The sequence below is a fragment of the Notamacropus eugenii genome, chromosome 2, assembly GCF_028372415.1.
Source record: "Notamacropus eugenii isolate mMacEug1 chromosome 2, mMacEug1.pri_v2, whole genome shotgun sequence".
NCBI lineage: Eukaryota > Metazoa > Chordata > Mammalia > Diprotodontia > Macropodidae > Notamacropus > Notamacropus eugenii.
In genome coordinates this window covers 141,850,051-141,869,434 of record NC_092873.1, presented here as the reverse complement: position 1 = coordinate 141,869,434, position 19,384 = coordinate 141,850,051, and the positions used below count along the sequence as shown (strand labels likewise).

At 36.5% G+C, this 19,384-nt stretch overlaps 1 protein-coding gene across 11 annotated transcripts in view; it reads right to left on the bottom strand.

Annotated features, from left to right (window-relative positions):
* Positions 1-466: 466 nt before the first annotated feature.
* The window catches only part of RIMS1 (regulating synaptic membrane exocytosis 1), a 717,070-nt gene continuing 698,152 nt past the window's right edge, over positions 467-19,384 (bottom strand). For all 11 annotated transcript variants that reach the window (XM_072642596.1, XM_072642598.1, XM_072642588.1 and 8 more), the window contains 5 exons: positions 13,170-13,308; positions 9,580-9,692; positions 6,856-6,957; positions 6,319-6,458; positions 467-2,802 (listed from right to left, as the gene is read on the bottom strand). In XM_072642596.1, the coding sequence (XP_072498697.1) occupies positions 2,584-2,802; positions 6,319-6,458; positions 6,856-6,957; positions 9,580-9,692; positions 13,170-13,308 (713 nt within the window). In that variant the 3' untranslated portion in view covers positions 467-2,583. The remainder of the gene's footprint in view (positions 2,803-6,318; positions 6,459-6,855; positions 6,958-9,579; positions 9,693-13,169; positions 13,309-19,384) is intronic.

Genomic DNA, 19,384 nt, shown 5'->3' with positions numbered 1-19,384 from the left:
GGACAGGATGGGAAGAGAACCAGATGCTTTGAAGACAGCCCCCAGATTTCAATATTCAATGCCTTATATCCACAAGATTCAATATTATGACTTTTCATATAACTTGAAATTCTTTGGCAATTGGACAACTGGGTCGTTTCTTATATTATTAGCACACTCAAACAGCAGTAGAAAAACAACCTTCCATTTGTTTCTTACTGAGATTTATTGTTTTGAATAATGCCACTTTTCAGAAGTGTATTCATGTGCTCACTTAGACAGGCTGACAAAGTGAAAACTTGTACGTGAGGCGATGTACCCTTTGGGCCGTACTTTCAGATATATTTAGTGCAGTGACAAGTCAAGATAAACATCAGCAACGGAGAACAAAGCCCAGTCTTTCTCGTTCCCATGATCCAGCTCCCGCTCTCCACCACAGGACTTGCAATGCAGTCTGGCAAAACATAGAACACAGATGGCTACCAACTGACGTGAAAAGTAAATTTTATTAAACATGTTTACATAACATGAGTTGGAAGTTCATTTAAAAGCACAGGGGAGTGTTAAGACAAGTGGTCAAAATAGAAAGATACTACCCAATTGTACTTAGTCAATTGTTGGCCACTAAGACAGAACGGACTCTAGTAATAGTGCACCAACGCTTAGGCTTTTCTTGCTCTGCAGGTCGAGCATTAGTCAATCTGTGCCCGATGGAATGGTGGGCAGAGAAGTCTGGCATGTTAAATAATAATTAGTAATTCACTTGGTGCAGGCAGTATGTCTAATGGATTAAAACCTAGTGTGTACACAATTTCTACATGTGTTACAGCCCCACAGTAGGAATCTACACCAAAATAATTTATAAGAAGGTTTGGTCCGAACTACATCACGTTTTCCATAGGGTAAAAAATAAAGTCCATCTATAGACATCTTTTTGCACCAGACTGACTGAGTCTGGCTGAAACCTGCCAAATGTCTATCACAAAAATGGATGGCTTAGATTTCGTGGTTATTTCAGTATAGCATTTAACGAGCAAACTGTACAAGTGCATGCAACATACAAGCCGGCCTACGTGGAGCTAACATACATTATTAAATTACCTTTTTGTTTCTTTACTTTTTTTTATAACAAAACATGCATGCAGCTATGAAGAGTTCCGAGTCATGCTGCTCTATCTGTGTGATCACAAAATTGAATGACCCATAAAAGGAAGGAAAAACCTATCAATGCACCTGCACAGTCTGCAGTTGGTAGCACATCACAAGGGAACGTCAAGGCCAAGAACAACTCAAATCAAGAAAATGCAAATTGAAATTGGACTTTTTTTCCCTCAAAAAAGTAAGATATTTTGCGTTAAAAAATCAAGCTTTGTGCTTGCATCAATCTCAAAGAAATGTAAACTAAAACTGGATAAAAACATTAGTTAAGTGCAGAATATTTCAGCTGGAATTCCCAGCAGAATATTGAACAGCCCCTACCATGCTCTATCCAGGGCTGACAGTGTGTCTGAAGAGAGACACAGCAGAGAAGCCTGGGTTTAGCTGAAAGTGTCATATACTTAATTCCATTACTGGTCAACATTGTGGGACGTCAAATGTATATTTCCTCTACATGAAGGTGATTATACTCTCTTGGACATTTGAAAGAGAACGGTATTAACAAAGAGTCGTTTCAATGTCAGAAACTAAGATTAAGCTGTTGCAGCCCCCAGTTTTGGTTGGAGATAGGTATCTTCAAAAGTCTTTCATGCAAAACATTGATTGTTTTTTAAAAAAAAAATTATGCTTTGTCCAGAATGCAAAAAGAACAGTGGTGCTTATATTGGGAGGGAAACATTCTGGCCTCTTGGTTTGCTTTGGGTTTCTACACGTAAGACTTTGAAGAACTGATACTGGAGGGGTGGGGAATATAGGGGGTGGGGAACATGAGACCCTTGACTGGTATCACCTTGCCTGGATGTTGCACACTTTGGGGGTGGTGCTTACAGAGAGATTCTGTAGCCCTTTATTGGTGATCTGGGAAAAAAGAAGGGAAGGGTCTTTACTAGTATGGTGAGGACTGTCACAACATGAGTGAAGAAAGGGTCACACAGCCAAAAACTAGAGGAAGTAACAAGTACAGAAAACACTGCTCAAACACCAGGGGAAATAACACTGCTTGTAGTCTGGGTAAGAACGTGAGAACGTGTATAACACAAGATTTTTCACAGAGTGAGGGCTTCCAGTTTGTTCAATTGTGTGGTGGTGGTGGTGGTGTGTGTGTGTGTGTGTGTGTGTGTGTGTGTGTGTGTGTGTGTGTGTGTGTGTATGAATTTTAAATTCCCCCCTCCTTTTTTTTTTTTTTGCTAACAGTTAGAAGCATCAGTGACTCTCACTAGCAAATTGACGTTTTTTATTGTAATTTGATAGATGCCCTTGATCTGTCATTTGAAGCCAGGTTTAAACAAACAATTCAGACATATTTTTTTTGGACAACTATTACAGGTAAAACAGAAGTTGATTGTCTGTCTCCAACAATGTTTTTGATCACACAATATCTAGTTCAGATTATTATCCTGGATTGGTAGCATTTTACTTAACTAGGATCCATTCTCTACAAGTTCACTATGATCGAATGCAAGGAGGCCCAGTTGAACTTTCCAGAGATGATTGGGAAGCCCTGCGAGTTAAGGGAGCCAGGGTTGGGTCCACCAGTGATGAAGGCGGGAACAATTTGTACCATCCTATTACCATGCTGGACAGATCAAGTTCCTCCAGAAGGATCTGAGCTACACCCATGAAACACTTGTGATCCATTCGCCCATAATCCCCCCAGACAATCACCTGCAGAGAAAACAATGCACAAAGCATAGAATTAACATAATGTAAAAGGATGCCTCTTTTCATGCTTTTAAGTTGGAAAGTAAGTTGAAGGAGAGTCAGTATGAATGACAGTAAAGAAAAGACCTTCAAAGATTAAAAATTGGTGCTCAATGGAGTTTCTAGAAATTCTAATATGTAAATGGTCATCTTCCTATTCATTTAACAATTTTCCAAGGTCAATGAAAAAAAGAATACTTACATTTCCTTGACAATAATTTTTCTAAAGGAAGGAACAAACTGATAAAATATTTTTAAATTGCCAAAACTTTAAGATGTATCTGAATAAATCTGAATTACTTGAATGATAATAATAGGTAACATCTATATTGCCTTAAGGTTTGCATAACCTCTTAAATATATAATCTCATTTACTCCTCCCAAGAATAAGGTACTTATTACTATCCCCATTTTACAGATAAGGAAACTGAGGTCAAAAGAAAATAAGTGACTTGCTCAGAGTCATATAGCTAGTTAAGTGTTTGAAGCAGGATTCAAATTCAAATCTTCCTGACTCCAGGCCCAGGGCTCTTTCTACTACACCATCTGTTGTTCAGGAGTTTCAGTTGGGTTCAACTCTTTGTGATCCCATTTGAGATTATCTTGGCAAAGATACTGGAGTGTTTTGCAATTTCTTTCTCCCTCTCATTTTATAGATGAAGAAACTAAGGCAAACAGGGTTAAATGACTTGCCCAGGGTCACATAGCTAGGAAATATCTGAGGCAGGATTTGAACTCAGGTCCTCCTGACTCCAGGGCCAGTGCTCTACCCACTGTACCACCTAGCTGCCCACCATACCATCTACCTGTCACATATAGCTGAACAACAACAACAGCTAGCATTTAGGTAGTGCCTTATTATTTTCAATGCACTTTGCAAACATTATCTCATTTTATCTTAATTATAGTACCTATCTGGTAGGTTCTATTACTATCCCCATTTTACTGATGAGGAAATGGAGGCAGTCTGAGGTTAACTGCTTTTCCAAGAGTAACATAGCTAGTAAGAGGTTGGATTTAAGCCCAGGCTCTCCTGATTTCAGGAAGCTCTATGTACTATGCTACCTAACCGCTTCAATAATTGATTAATACTGAAGTGTTAGTGAGCTGATTATTCATTTTCATAGGATATTGGAATCAGGGGGTCTCACAGATCATCCAGTCTAAATTTCTGCCTGATGGAGAAATCCTCTTTACGAGTTTCTGGATGAATATTTATTTGGCTGATTGGAGAATTTAAAGGAGTAGTTCACTCTCTTTCTCATGAGATGACAGTCCACTGTATTTCTGGACAGTTAATTTCTAGACAGTTCTTAGTAATAACAATCCACCTTGGTACAGCATGTTTTGGTTTATAAACCACTTTCTTCAAGACAAGTCTATGGAGTAACTTTGTGGGTATCCCCATGTTATAGATGAGGAAGTGGAACCTCAAAGATGTAACTGACATGCTCCTGGGCACATAACTGGCAAAACTTTTATGAAACTTCCATTCATTGATCCTAACAACTTTTTTCCTCCAATCAATTAACTAGTCAATACACATTCATTAAACCATGACAATGTACCAGACACTGTGATAGGAAACGGAGGATACAAAGACGTAAATGCAACAATCCCTTTATTCACATAGAGAGTAAATACGCCTTTTATGTATACATATACACATGTCTACACGTATATGTGTATACCCATACACATACATATATATATATTTAAAATATAAACAGAATAAGAACAAAGTGATTTGGAGGGGCAGGGAGGGGGAGAAGGCATCGGGAGCTGGGATCATCAGAAAAGACCTTGTAGGGGAGATGTCATTTATTCTGTATGAGCTGAATTTTGAAGGAAACTAGAGATTCTTAGAGATGGCAGTAAGGAAGGTGTACATTCCAGCCTTGACAAACATTCTATGCAATGGCTTGGAGACAGTGAGTGGCAGGTCATGTATGAAGAACAGAAATGATAGTTTGACTGGATTATAGAGTAGGTAAAGAGAATTAAAGTATAACATGGCTTGAAAAAGATTAATTGGTGCCAGACTGTGAAGGATTCTTAGGGCCAAACAGAGAGGTGTGCAATTAATTCTGGAAGTAGGAAGCCACTAGAATTTATCATATAGGAAATTGACAAACAAACAGATCTGTACACTAGAAACATCGCTTTTGTATCTGTGTATATAATGAATTGAAGAGGGAAGAGATTTAGGGCAGAGAAAGTCATTAGGAAGTTATTGTAATAACTTAGGCAACAAATGATGAGGCTCTGAAAAAAGGTGATGGAAAGCAGGGGACCAATTTAACAGATGTTGTCTGGAGGTACAAGCTTTGGCAGCTGGCTGACTATGAAGGTTGAGAAATTGAGGATGTCTTTGAGGTTGTGAACCTGGGTGACTGGAAGGGTGGAGGTGCTATCTATAGAAATAAGGGATTTTAGAAATTGAAATGAGTTTGGAGAGAAAAAAAAGGTCTTATTCTGAACTTGCTGAGTTTGAGATGCCTATGATACTTTGAGTTTTAAATGTCAAATTGACGGTTGGGAGGCACAGCTCTATGGCTCAGAGGGATCTTAGAGGCTATTGAGTTCAACTCACCCATTTTACAGATGAGAAAACTCAGGTCCAGTAGGGATATTTGTCTATTAGGCAATAAGCATCAGAAGTAACAACTATTCATCATTGTTCTTCCTCACAGAGTGATGTGCTAGAAATTCTTATTTAGTTTGTTGTCTCTCAAGGAGGAAAAGGTTTAGATACTGGCTTGATAATGAATTGACTTAATTATCTATATTCCTCCCCCCTCCTCCATGCTTTGCTTTTCTTTCTTGTGGACCCTTAGTTCATTTCTGATGAACTCCATTTAGTTTCTGGGCATTTCAAGGTTTTATTCAATAATATATTTAAGCAGTTTGGGTGCTTTAGGACACGTAGGCACACATGTACTGTGATATATGTATTTATCTCTCTATCATCTCTGTATTTGGTGGGAGACAAGAAAGGGAATGCAGAAATGATCACTTTTAGTCTTTGTTTTACTTCAGAATGTGTATTTTAAAAAATATTTTAGACAAATACTAAGATTTAAATACATAACAAAAGAAAAAGAAACATACTATAAACTTAAATATTAAATATAAGATAAGGAAAAACAACATGTCATGTGTGCATCAGAACATAGGAGAGGATTCAGACTATATAGCAATAACTTTCCATTTCAAGAAATCCTAAATATTAAATACTGCATGTTGTGGTGAAAGTATGTATATATGTATATTTAAATCAAATGATAGAAAATATTTAAATATTATAAATTATTTTATAAATTATTAATATAAAATATATATATTTAACTCAATGTTTAAAGTATTTGTGTGTGTATGTGTGTGTGTATGTGTGTATATATATATATATATACATATATATATATATATGTATGTATGTATGTATGTATGTATGTATATTTAAATCAATTGATTACTGACCTGAAGAACTTTACCCTGTGGACTTTCATCAAAAACCAGGGACTGTTGATACAAAGGATCAAGGGTTTTTCGGGCAATTCTTGTTTTCTTCTTTGCTATGCAGGCTCCATTTTCCAAAAGATAGACTTTAACATATGGAGCTGTAGGAAAAGTGATCATTATGTGAGTGAATTAGATCAAATGCTCTTTGAAGATTGTGATTGTTTAATGATCAAGTATTTATAGAGACTACCATGTGTTTCATTGTTTGAAAAAAGCAACATATCAAGGTAATTTCATATTTATACAAGATGGAAGCAAATAGAAAAGCAAGATTTGTAGGGCAGGTTCTTTTTTATATATGTGTACAACACTGATTATGTACAAGGATTTCATCCCTGCTTCAAAACAAGAAATTATTAAGTTACTAAATTTAATAATTGTTAAGTTATTTGCTTGCTTCATGCAGAATATTAATTATTTTTTTAATTTAACAAATACATTCATTTATTGCACAGTGGTATTCTTTTGTCTCAATTAATTAAGACTTTTCCTTACCAGGCGTAGATTTGGAACCAGGTTTTTGAGTGAGGCTTCTTGCTCTGATGACTTCCACTTCTAATTGACCCTTTTTATCCTCCATTCCAATCTGTATATCACCTGAAAAAGGAAAGAGTTGTAAGTTACATGTTTGTTGCCTCTTTTATTCTTTTAAAAACTCTTTTATCTATGTTATATAGGGATATCCTATGATGCTATTTTAAAATTCATCCTTTTCTTAATTTGTCCTAAGTTGATACCTACTTTGATTTGGATAGCGTTTATGAGAAGCATGTCATTCTGGAAACTTGGAGAGACTTAGCAAAAATTACATAGGCATAAAACCAAATGGGGTTCTGATTAATACCGAGAGAAAGAAGGATTTGACTTACTAGCAGCATAATTTTCTTGCAGATACTTTGGCTTTTTCTAAAATGATTGCTAGTCCTGGAACTTACTGTGAGAGATGGATACAAATGGGACTATGGTTGCTTTTTACTTTGCTTGTTATCTCTTTTTGGACTTAGTTTTATTTACTGGATTGAATGCTTTTTTAATAGACTCAATGAACTAAAACATTTAAGTGTGCCAAAAGTTATAAATAACGTAGACAGCATGACAAAGAATCAGCATCCTTATAACAGGGGAGGAAAACAGATCTTGCAAATTGGAAGGGACCTTAGTAACCATCACCTAACTCATTCTTGAAAAAGTATTCCTTCTCTGTACATAATCAACAAGTGGTCCTCTGTACATATTTGACAGGTGGTCCTCTCTATATACTTAATAAGTAGTCCTCTGGATTATGTGGAAAATCTTCAGTGAAGGAGAATCCATTACAATGGTGGAGAAGATTTTTTCTTTCTCACTATAAGCCTAAATTAACCTCTGATACTTCAATCCCTTGCATTAGCCATTGGTTCTGCTGTCTGGAGACAGAACAAATCTCTCATGTAGGTGAAAGTAATTCAAACACCTGAAGACAGTTATCAAATCCTCCCTTTCTGCCCCAGATTTTCTCTTCTTCAGGCAAAACACCCTAGTTTATTCCACTGATGCTCATATCTTATGAACTTAAAGCCTTTCACATTCATACTTGCCTTCTTAGAAGTTTTCCGTTTCTTAGCGTTTTTCCTAAACGTGGCTCCCCAAATTGAACAATATCATCCTTATAGTCTTATCAGGATAAATACAACCATACGATCATTTTACTCTTCCTGAAAACTAAATCTCCTAAAATGTAGCCTAAGATTGCATTAGCTTTCATGGTTTTTACTTCATACTATAGATTCATATTCAGATCCCAGATCTTTTCCAAATGAACAGCTGTCTAGCCATTTTTGAGTCATTTTTCATTTGTATCCAACTCTTTGTGACCCTATTTAGGTTTTCCATTTCCTTCTTTAGCTCCTTTCACAGATGAAGAAACTGAGGAAAACAGGATTAAATAACTTGCCCAGGGTCACATAGCAAGTAAATATCTGAGGCCACGTTTGAACTCAGGCAGAGGAGTCTTTCTAACTTCAAATCCAGCATCTACTGCATCAACCTAGCTGGCCCTGTGACATCATTCCTCCCTTATTTTGGACTCATGATCTTAATTTTTTTAATCCAAATGTAAGACTTAACATTTGCCCTTTATAAAGGCAATGATGTGGTATAGTGGATAGAGCTCGTTATCAAGCAAGTCTCCATGACTTGAAATCTAGACTCAGACCCTTATTAACCGTGTGATCTTTGGAAAATACTTAAACTGGTTTGCCTCAGCTCTTCATGTGTAAAATGATGTTAAATTTTTTAATCTTAATGTAAGATGTCACATTTGTCCTTCATAAATTACATCTTATTTGATCAGGTTATGGTGTTTCAAATTTTTTTAAATACTCGCTCCATCAACCATTCAGTTAATACTTTCCAACTCTGTAATACTAGAAAATTTTACAAGCATTGTATCTATCCCTTCATTTGAGTCATTAATAAAGATGTTAAGCAACACAGGGACAAGTATATGATGTTAGCAGGCTGTTTACTGGAGTGTTCATGAAGAACATATTGAAGTTATTATACGGTTTCTGAATATAAATTGATCCCATGTGGATACAAAGCAGTGATGGGAAGGATGGGAGAAGCAGCCTCACAAAGGTGGTGGTAGGAGTTTTTAAAGATTTGATTGCTTTCCTTTTCCTGTAAGCAAATTTCAAAGGTGTGAAAGTCTGATTATTCCACTCACCTTGATGCAACTGGTTTATCATCTCTCTGGAACTATAAACTACTGCTTTGCCTTTCCAATGAATTATTTTTTGTGGACTGGCATCCAAACCAGAATGGATAGCACCCAACAGTGGCTTCCTGAGTCTATATGCACGTGCTTAATACAGATTGGATCATAATCTAACACAAATTTCCATCACTGGATTATATAGCTAAGTTTTAATAGTTAAATCATGATTTTAGGTGTGATAGCAACTTTTTTGTTGTCTTAATTATAAAAATGGAGGATAAAATCTAGGCAGAAGGTTAGAGACAGCCATGACCTCAGTAATCAAATTTTCTTGATGAGGATTTTGACAGTTCTATGAGAAAATATTATTTATGGACTCAATGATCCCAAATAGTACTGGAATGTGCAAAATACCATGGTCATTGTCCTTACTCCATACCCTTCTTGAAGGTGTTTCTTCTTGGTGTGATTTTAAATGATTATATACAAAAATGAAATGTGATCTCAGGGATTACTCTTACCCATAGCAGGAGTTGCTAGTGTTTGTCTTCCAACAAGCTGAGCTGGTCCTAGTCCATCAAGGAAATCACTGAATTGACTGTCCGCTCCCAATCGGACACCGGGAAATATTAGGCTGCAAGGATGGTGAAAAAAATTTTTAAAATAAAAATAAAATAAAATAACCAGCTTCATTAGAATATATACATGTCTCAGAATTATTTTATATGAAACACTGAATTTCTCTTATATGTAATTTATTAAATTATATGTAATTTATTAAAACATAAATTTAACACAATAGTTTCATAACTGTCATGTTCCTAACATGATAGCTGTTTTCAAATATTTGAAAGACTATGTTAGGAATAGTGGCACATGCCTATGATTCTAGCTACTGGAGAAGCCGAGAGTGGTGAATCTTTTGAGCTTGAGAATTCTGAGCTATAGTGTGCTAATCTGGTCAGAATTCCCCACTAAGATTGGCATCAGTATGGGGAACCCCTTGAAACATCGGACCACCAGGTTGCTCACAGAGGGATAAACCCGTAATAGTTAGAAATGGAGCACAGTCAAAGCTCCTGACACTATAGTATTAGGCCCCTGGAGAAAATATGGAAACCTAGTCCTTTTTTTAAAAAAAAAGTATTTAGGGACTGTGAAATGGAAGATCAGTTAGAAGTGTTCTCTTTTGCTTGGGAAGGCAGAATGAACAATGTTTAGAATTCCTAACAAGCAAAATTTAGGCTTGATATCATGAAACACAAATAATTAGAGCTATCCAAAGGTTGAAGTTGTTACCTTAGGGAGATCATCTCCTCTCTTCCCTGCTTTTGCAGGGGTTCTTAACCTGAGGTCTGTGAACTTATAACTATGTATTTTATGTTGTGCACTTCTAGACATTATTCTAAGGAGTATATGGGCTTCACCAGAGAAGCAAACTGTCCCATGGTATAAAATAGTATAAGAACTTCTGCTAGAGGTTTCCAAGAGAAGACTATATATCCCTTTTCTGGAAATGTTTTGGAGGGCATTCTCAGTCAGGGATGGGATGGATTGAATTCCCATTTATCTCCAGTAGTCTGTGAGTTTTGTCATTCTGTTATATAGGCATAATAGGGGTGGTTTCTGGGGATAAAAATTAAAATTCCCAACTTTGAAAATAAAAATAAATTTTATATCTGAAAAATAACTGATAATGTCATTGTAAAAATGTTGATTGTTCATGTTCGTGGCAATTTAATCCATCATTTTGGAATCTGTACTAAGGTAGAAAAAATTATGAGATGGGACACACTATTCATATGGACATAGTTACTGTATTTCATATATTAAATGTTCTGGGCATCTATAAATATATGGATATTGGCACAACTATTTTAACACCAAACACAAGCATTCATATTTTATTTTGGAAACTGTGCATGAAAATGTAAATCAAATTATATTGAGGGTTTTTAAAAATGGATTTATGATTTCATTGGGAAAAGAATTTCCCTCTATTAATGCAGGTCAGAATCTGACTCATAACTAATAGTTTTAGAAAATTGCCTGGGACACTGAGAAATCACATGACTTGACAGGTCATGCAGTCAAAGTCAAAAGCATTACTTGAACCAAGGTCTTTCTGACTCCAAGGTTGGATCTCACATTCAGTCAGTCATCAACAAGAATCTATTAAATGCTTGTTATGTATCAGGCATTGATGTCAGCCACTGATGGCATTAAATTGGGAGCAGGCAGGGGCTGTCTTCTGCCTCTTTTTTTATCCCCAGTGCTTAGCATGGTACCTATCACATGGCAGATGCTTAATAAATACTTATCAAATTGACTTGATGGCACTAGGTGAAGTTCTCTAGACTGTACGTCACATTGCCTTTTAATATCAAGGTATAAATTATTTTGGGAAAATCAGTGTAAGGTTATCATTTAGATCATTAACTTATTCATTTATTCATTCACTTATTTATTTATTTATCAATCTATCCACCATCTATTTATTTGGTGAAGATTAGATCTGACATTTAGTTGCTGTGTTACTGTGGGCAAATTACATAACTTCTCTGAGATTTAGTTTCCCCATATTCCATATGGGAATAATAAGATACCATTTGCCTCATAGAGCTATAGTGAATAAAGAGCATTATTAACCCTAAAGTGTTATGGAAATACGAGGTATTGTCCTCACAAATACAAAATATTTCATATCTATTTTAAAACATAAATATATTGTCAGGAATACTGTTTAATGACAGAGATTTGAACTCAGAAAATTCCTATTTCTTTCCAGATATCTCTCATATTTATTACATTATTCTACACATTTTCTCTCTCTTGTTCAATAAACATCGCTTAAGTGCATTCATTATTATTGCCTTCTCTGAAGATGATATCAACTTGTTATGAATGGTATGAATACTGATAAATAAGCAATTATAACTGGTTACATAAGACTAATCCCCATGCTACCAAATAAGTAAGAGCTATCACTTTGGGTTAAGCTTCTGGTTCTCAGGAAAAGTCTGATTTTAAAATAGGCATCATATCCTAGGAACAAGCAATTTTAGAATTGTGGGATGAATGGATAAATGTGGAGACTGGGAGGAAAAGGAACACATGAGTAGGCTTTTGTTTGTCCCTCATGATGAACCCCCACAACTGCGTAGCATGAGAGAAATATAAAATTTGGAGAAATTTTATCCTTTATTTGCAAGAGAGAAGGAATGAGGCTTCAAGTAATTGACACTGAAGTTGCCTCCGGCAGTAAATTGCCACAACCCAGGTTCTGGAATTACAGGGAGAAGGAGCCAAGGGAAAGAGGAAAGAGGGTTTTACATACACACACACACACACACACACACACACACACACACACACACACACACACTTCTCTCTGTCTCTGTTTCTGTCTTTCTCTGAGTTTCTGTCCTTGTCACAATCAATCAATCAATCTCTCTCCCTCTCTCCCTCCCTCCCTCTCTCCCTCTCTCCCTCTCTCCCTCTCTCCCTCTCTCCCTCTCTCTCTCTCTCTCTCTCTCTCCCTCTCTCCCTTTCTCCCTCTCTCTCTCTCTCTCTCTCTCTCTCTCCCTCTCTCTCTCTCCGTTTGTCTCTCTCATGCTTTAGACGTTGGAAATAGAACCAAACCAAGTTCCCTGCCTTTATTGTTTCTTACTACATGTGTGACCTAAGGTTAATCAACTGAATTCTCTGGGCTTCAGTTTCCTCATCTGTAAAATGATGGGGTTGGATAGATAAAGGGATCCGGACATACATTCTAGCTCTAGCTACAGAATCTGTGATCTAATATGGGCATTTATTAGATGATGTTTAACCTGCACAAATCATATTCAGTAAAAGTATTGTTTATTAAATCCCTCTATGCACTAGCTACTTAGGTAGGATGGAAGGTAATTTATACTCTCTCAGCATTTGATTATTTGAAAAATGTATGTATCCTAAATATTGTACTCATCATCAAATGGGGCAATATATCAGTTAAAGATATAGACTAAAAAAAAAGAAATCTCATTTATACTCATGGCTGTCTGACCTTAATAATGACTCCAGGGGTCAGCATTTAAATGAATTAAGAATTTTTTCTCAAGATACTTACTTCCCTTCTGAGCTGTAACTATTAATGCTGCCGTCAGTAGACTCTCGACTTGGCTGCCGTACCATCTTCCTCATTTCAGCTGCCATGCCGGTTTCTGTGCTTCTCTGTATAGTGCTTTTCAACTTCTTGTGGCCGGATTCTATGAGAGAGAGGGAGAGAGAGAGAGAGAAAGAGAAAGAGAGAGGGAGAGAGACAGATAGATAGAGAGAGAGACAGATAGACAGAGAGAGCGACAGATACACAGAGAGAGCGACAGATACGCAGAGAGAAAGAGATAGAAAGAGAGGGAGATAGAGAGACAGATAGATGGGGAGAGAGAGAGAGAGAGAGAGAGAGAGAGAGAGAGAGAGAGAGAGAGAGAGAGAGAGAGAGAAAGATTGTGAGTTTCATCTGGAACCATTTGTTCTCTTTCATATTTATTTTCAAAAATATAAAAGTTAATTCTATGCATCACTAAAAGGGAGTCAAGAGTATATCATCCACCCAGGAAATAATCTCCCTCAGCAGAACTCTTGCCTACACTCTAGCCCCCATCTGATCTAAGAAGGATAGCTTACAATTGCTATGGACCAAGAATTCCATCAGAAGCTTCAATGACTTTTCATTAATGAACCAACCTGATTATTGTTAATAATAACTCCAAAGGAAAACTGGATTTGCTGTATGACCCATTATGTAGACAGATGGTCAGCATTTCATAATAATAATATATGGCATTTTGGTGACATTTTAAAGTTTGTGAAGCTCTGACATTTGCTATTTCACTTGACCACAACTTTATGAGAAAAGGACTGCAAATATTTTTCCACCATTTTCATAATGAGGAAAAAGAAGCTTAGATAAGTGAAATAAGCACCAAAAGTATGATTTTAAAACAGGTTTTCCTGATTTCATGTCTAACACTCCATTCAACATATGATATTGCATTTCAAGCAAGACAGTATTGAGTTCTTCAAAAGAAAATACTGTCAGAATAGTGCTGGATTGTGATTTATGATTTATTAAAAATAAGTCCTTTAAAGAAAGAGGCACCAAAAGTTAAAACTATTTTCCATCTTTGTTCCTTTTCTCCAAATAACCATAAATCACTTTGAAGAACCATAGAATATCGATTCACCAGCTGTGGGTCATCACCTTAAAATTATGCAAGTTCAAAACAACCTCTTCATGCTCTTTTGAATTCTAATAAAAACACTGATTTTTCATAGTAATTAAGTGACATTTCTGGCTCCAAGATAATATTTCCAAATGAAGCATAGATTTGACTGTACCATGAATGAAACAAAAGGATATGTTAACCAACAGACCATGACACATACATATATGTATATATCCATATATTATCTTTATCTTTTTCTCTTTCTGTTTCTCTTCTTTCAGTAGACAGCATACAACACATTGGTATATAAATAATGCTTTGTATGTGCTAATGGTTTAATCCTCATAACATTCTTGTAACATGGGTGTCCAATAGCAATACACATGACAACATTCATACGTATTAGATCTTAGGCAGAATGTATCAAAGGCAGCATTTTTTTTAATTTGAAGCATGTAAAAGTTTGATGCAGTTTATAAATTACTCATTCAAAGATAAAGTAAGTGAATAAGGAAGTTCAAAACAGGACAAAGTTTTGTTGCAACACCTTATCCTTTCATGGTCCCTTACAGGGCTTGCTCCTGGTCTTCACTGGTCTTCAAGTGGATATGATTTTTGAAAGTAGGATGTTTAGGACATTACAAAGAGAAGAGGAAGGAAAGAAGGAAGGAAAAGAGGGAGGGAGGGGCAAGGGAAGGAAGGAGGGAAAGAAGGAAGGAAAAGAGGGAGGGAGGGGCAAGGGAAGGAAGGAGGGAAAGAAGGAAGGAAAAGAGGGAGGGAGGGGCAAGGGAAGGAAGGAGGGAGGGCGAAAGGGAAGGAGGGAAGAAGAAAGGGAAGGAGGGAGGAAGAAGTATTTATTAAGAGTTTACAATGCCAGGTGCTATGTCAATGCTTTACAAATACCTCATTTGATCCTCACAACAACCCCATGAGGTAGATGCTACCACTATCTTTTACAGGTGAGAAAACTGAGATTAAGTGATTTGCCCAGGGTGATACAGCTAAGGCTGAACTTGAATTCAGGTCTTTCTGATTCTAGGACTGGTGGTCTATCCACTGGGCTACTTGGCTCCTCTGTTCAATTCTATTTCAATAATTATTGCAGTGTGTCTCTTAATACAACTAGATTCATACAGAGATAGTGCAGAATGGTCGCATTTGATTTTTGCCTTCATATTGTCATCATGAGTATATGTATTCTTCTTGCACTTATATGTGCCCCCAAATATAACACAAGCACATGAAGTCAAAATATGCCTTGAACTTTATACAATAGGTGTGCTCTTGAAAACCTGCGCAAATTGGACCGTTCTAAATTCATGGCACTTTCTGTAACCTTCTAGGGATGTTTTATCCTCATTTCAAATCACCAAGACAAATAACTGGAGATATTAGCTTTTAATCTATCTGCTCCCTCCACCCACTTTCGATACTTAAGTAGTTGATGTCTTACAAGCAACTATTTGAGGTTATTAATTGAATCTGATGTATAAATGGATGCTCTGGTATTTCTACTAACTTGTCACCATCATGGAAACATGAGTTTTTCTTAACTGCTTTCACATCCCTCATAGCAACAAGCATGTAATACATACCCAAGAAATATTTGTTGATAAATGCATCTCTTTTCAAAGTAAATAATCTTGGCAGGTTTTAAAATTTAGATCTTCAAAGCATAGAACATTTTAAAACACATTAAATGGAAAACAATAGAAAAATCAACAAGAATTGATGCTATGAAACAATAATTCCTTATAAGTGTAGTACTTACTAGTTTGTTTACAAAACACTTTTGTAAGCATCTCAGTTGAGTCTCATAACAACTCTGTGAGATGGGGAACAGAGATATTATTACTTCCATTTTATAGATGAGGAAATTGAGACTCATAAAGGTTAAGTGATTTGTCCAAAGTCACAGAGTTGATTATTGTAACTAAGGCTTTAATTTAGGTCTTCTTTTTCTCTCCAATTAAAAAAAATAAACATTTTTAATTTAAAATTTTGATTTCCAAATTCTTTCTTTTTCTCTCACCCCTTCCCTCACTCATTGGGAAGGCAAGCAATACTTATATTTTCAAAGTCATGAAAATCATATCTTCATATTAGCCATGTTGAAAAAAAGAAAGAAAAATAAGGTGAAAAAATATGTTTTTATCTTCACCCAGAGTGCATCAATTCTCTCTGGAGGCAGCATTTTTTTTTTCATGTATCCTTTGGAATTTTCTTGGATCAGATTAGCTGTCTTTAACAGTTGATTATCCTTATTATATAATGTTCTTCTGGTTCTGTTCACTTCACTTTGTATCAGTTCATGTACATCTTCCCAGGTTTTTTCTGAAACCATCCTGCTCATCATTTCTTATAATATAATAGTATTCCATCACAGTCATATACCACAATTTGTTCAGTCATTACCCAATTGATGGGCATCCTCTCAATTTCCAAATCTTTGCCATCACAGAAAGAGCTGCTATAAATATTTTTGTACATATAAGTCCTTTTTTTCCTTTTCTTTGAACTCTTTTGGGATACAAAACTAGTAGTGGTATTGCCGGGTCAAACAGTATAACTCTTTGGACAAAGTTTCAAATTGCTCTTCAGAATGGTTGTCCCAGTTCACAACTGTACCAACAGTGCATTTGTGTATTTATTTTCCCACATCCCTCCCTCCAATGTTCATCTTTTTTCTCCTCTGTCATGTTAGCCAATCTGACAGGTATGACTTAGTAGCGCAGAGTTTTTTAAATTTGCATTTCTCTAACCAATAGCAAGTTTAGAGCACTTTTTTATGTGACTACTGACAGCTTTGATTTCTTCTGAAAACAAATGAAGGTCTTTGGATGCTAAATTCATTATCTATTCCGTTGAAATGGGACTGCTTCTTCAAAACTCAAGAGAGGGAAGAGAACTTCTCAGGAAATATTGCTATAAAAATTCAGGTGGAAATAATTTAAACATTTCTATCATGGGACTAAGTTTTGAATTAAGGTATGGCTTACATTAACATGCAGTGTTAAAGATGCAAGGATACTCAGTGTCATCTGGTATAATCCCTTTACCTTAGATGATGCAATGGGGGTCCAGAGGAGAAAAATTAATTTCCCAATGTAATAGCACATTAATGGCAGAATCATAATTGAACACATTTTCTTTTGAGAGAAAGGGTGGGCATGTAGGTGGCACAGGGGATAAAATACAGGGCCTGAAATCAGGAAGCCTCTCCTTGAGTTCATATCTGGCCTCAGACACTTACTAGGTCTGTGATGCTGGGCAAGTCACTTAATCTTTTTTGCCTCAGTTTCCTCATCTGTAAAGTGAGTTGGAGAAGAAAATGGTGAATCACTCTAGTTTCTTTATCAATAAAATCCTAAATGGGGTCCTGAAGAGTTGGACATGACAAATGACTCAACAAAAACTATCTCTCTTGAGACTATGGTTACTAGGAGCTTATAAGCCATGTCAGAAGACCAAGAATTTCCAGGTAAATGTCACAATGGTGAAGGACAAAGAAAGAAAATTGGTTCTAATTTTAGTAAAAATACAAAGATTTTGGGGGAGGGCATTGGTCATACTCTTAAGATTTGGTTGCTATGTATCACTTTCCATGCATGTGGACACATGTAGGAATATTTTAATCCAATGTAGTCCGGTAATCATTTAATGTGAGCTTAAAATATGCTATGTTGATATCTCAGGATACAAAAACTAAAGGAAAGGTAGTGTCTGACCTTGAAACGTTTTCATTCCGTTAGGATTTGGAGAAATTTCCATGTTTTTGTCACTTTTAAAGGGGAAAGGAAGAGAATGATCCTTTATTAAGCACCCAATATGTGCCAACAACTGTGCTAAGTACTTTACAAATGGCTCTCGAATTTGATCCTCACAACAACTCCAGGCCATAGGTACACCTGCCTCACTCTCCTTTAGAGTCAAGTGGCAAGATATAGATGAGAATGACTGGAGATGGCACTGGATGCAGTGTGAGACCTAGGCCTTCTTAAGCTGAGGTCTTTCCAAGGTTTCAGTTTGTCTGAGGCAACACCCATTCAATGATTAAGACTAAAGGCCTCTTTTACATAGTAAAAAAAATAAAAAATCTGGGAGGGAAAGACCCTCAGGGTTTCTGGTCAAAACACAAATAATTGCTATTTACATTCATTATGAACCATCAAAGCCCAAAAAATGACCAAGTAAGGCTTGGGCTAGGGACCTATTGTTGGCCAAAAGTGAGAGAGTGATTTGGTTTTAAAGTAAGGTGAAACCCAAGGCTGGTTTTCCAGCCCTGTATTTCAAGAAATCATAAATAAAACTATAATAATAAATAAAATGGGGCAAAAGAGTTAAAGGTTTTTTTTTAATGGGAAAATAAATAAGTAGGGAAGAGGAAAAAAAAAAGAAATCTAGTTCATAAATCCCAAGATATCTTGTGAGGTTTCAGTTATCAAAATTTATATTCCTTTGGGCAGAGCACTCACATAAGGGTATGATTCCCAGAGTGAGAGTGAGGGAGAGGAGAAGAGGGAGAGAAAGGAGGGAGACATGGAAGGAGAAGAAGGAAGGAAGAAGAAGAAGGAAGGAAGGAGAAAAAGGAAGGAAGGAAGGAACAGAGGGAGGAAGGAAGGAGGGAGGGAGAGAGGGAGCAAGGAAGGAAGGAAGGAAGGAAAGGGAAGCATTATCCAGCTGAAATTGGTTAGTTGGGTCACAGATTGTTCTTTGTCCTTTGTTCTGGAGGAAGACCAGTGACAACAGGAAGATGATGTTTCAACTTGCAAGTGAACTGGATTTGTGAGGCAGGGCTGTGTAAACTCACTGGACTCACTCTCTCCTCCAGAGCCATCTGGGTTCAGTGGCAAGGTATAGATCAGGATGACTGGAAATGGCCTGGGATGCAGAGGGAGACGTTGGCTTTTTTAAACTGAGGTCTTTCTCAGGTCTCAGTTTGTCTGAGGCAATACCCATTCAGTGATTAAGGCTAGGTAAGAAATGAGACAAAAATACTCTTTTACCTAGTCAAAAAAAAAAATCATTCTGGGAAGGAATTACTTCTTTGAAGGTTATGTGGCAGAGTGGATAGAACCCAGAAGACTCGGGATTTGATTCAAATTTCTGAATCTTG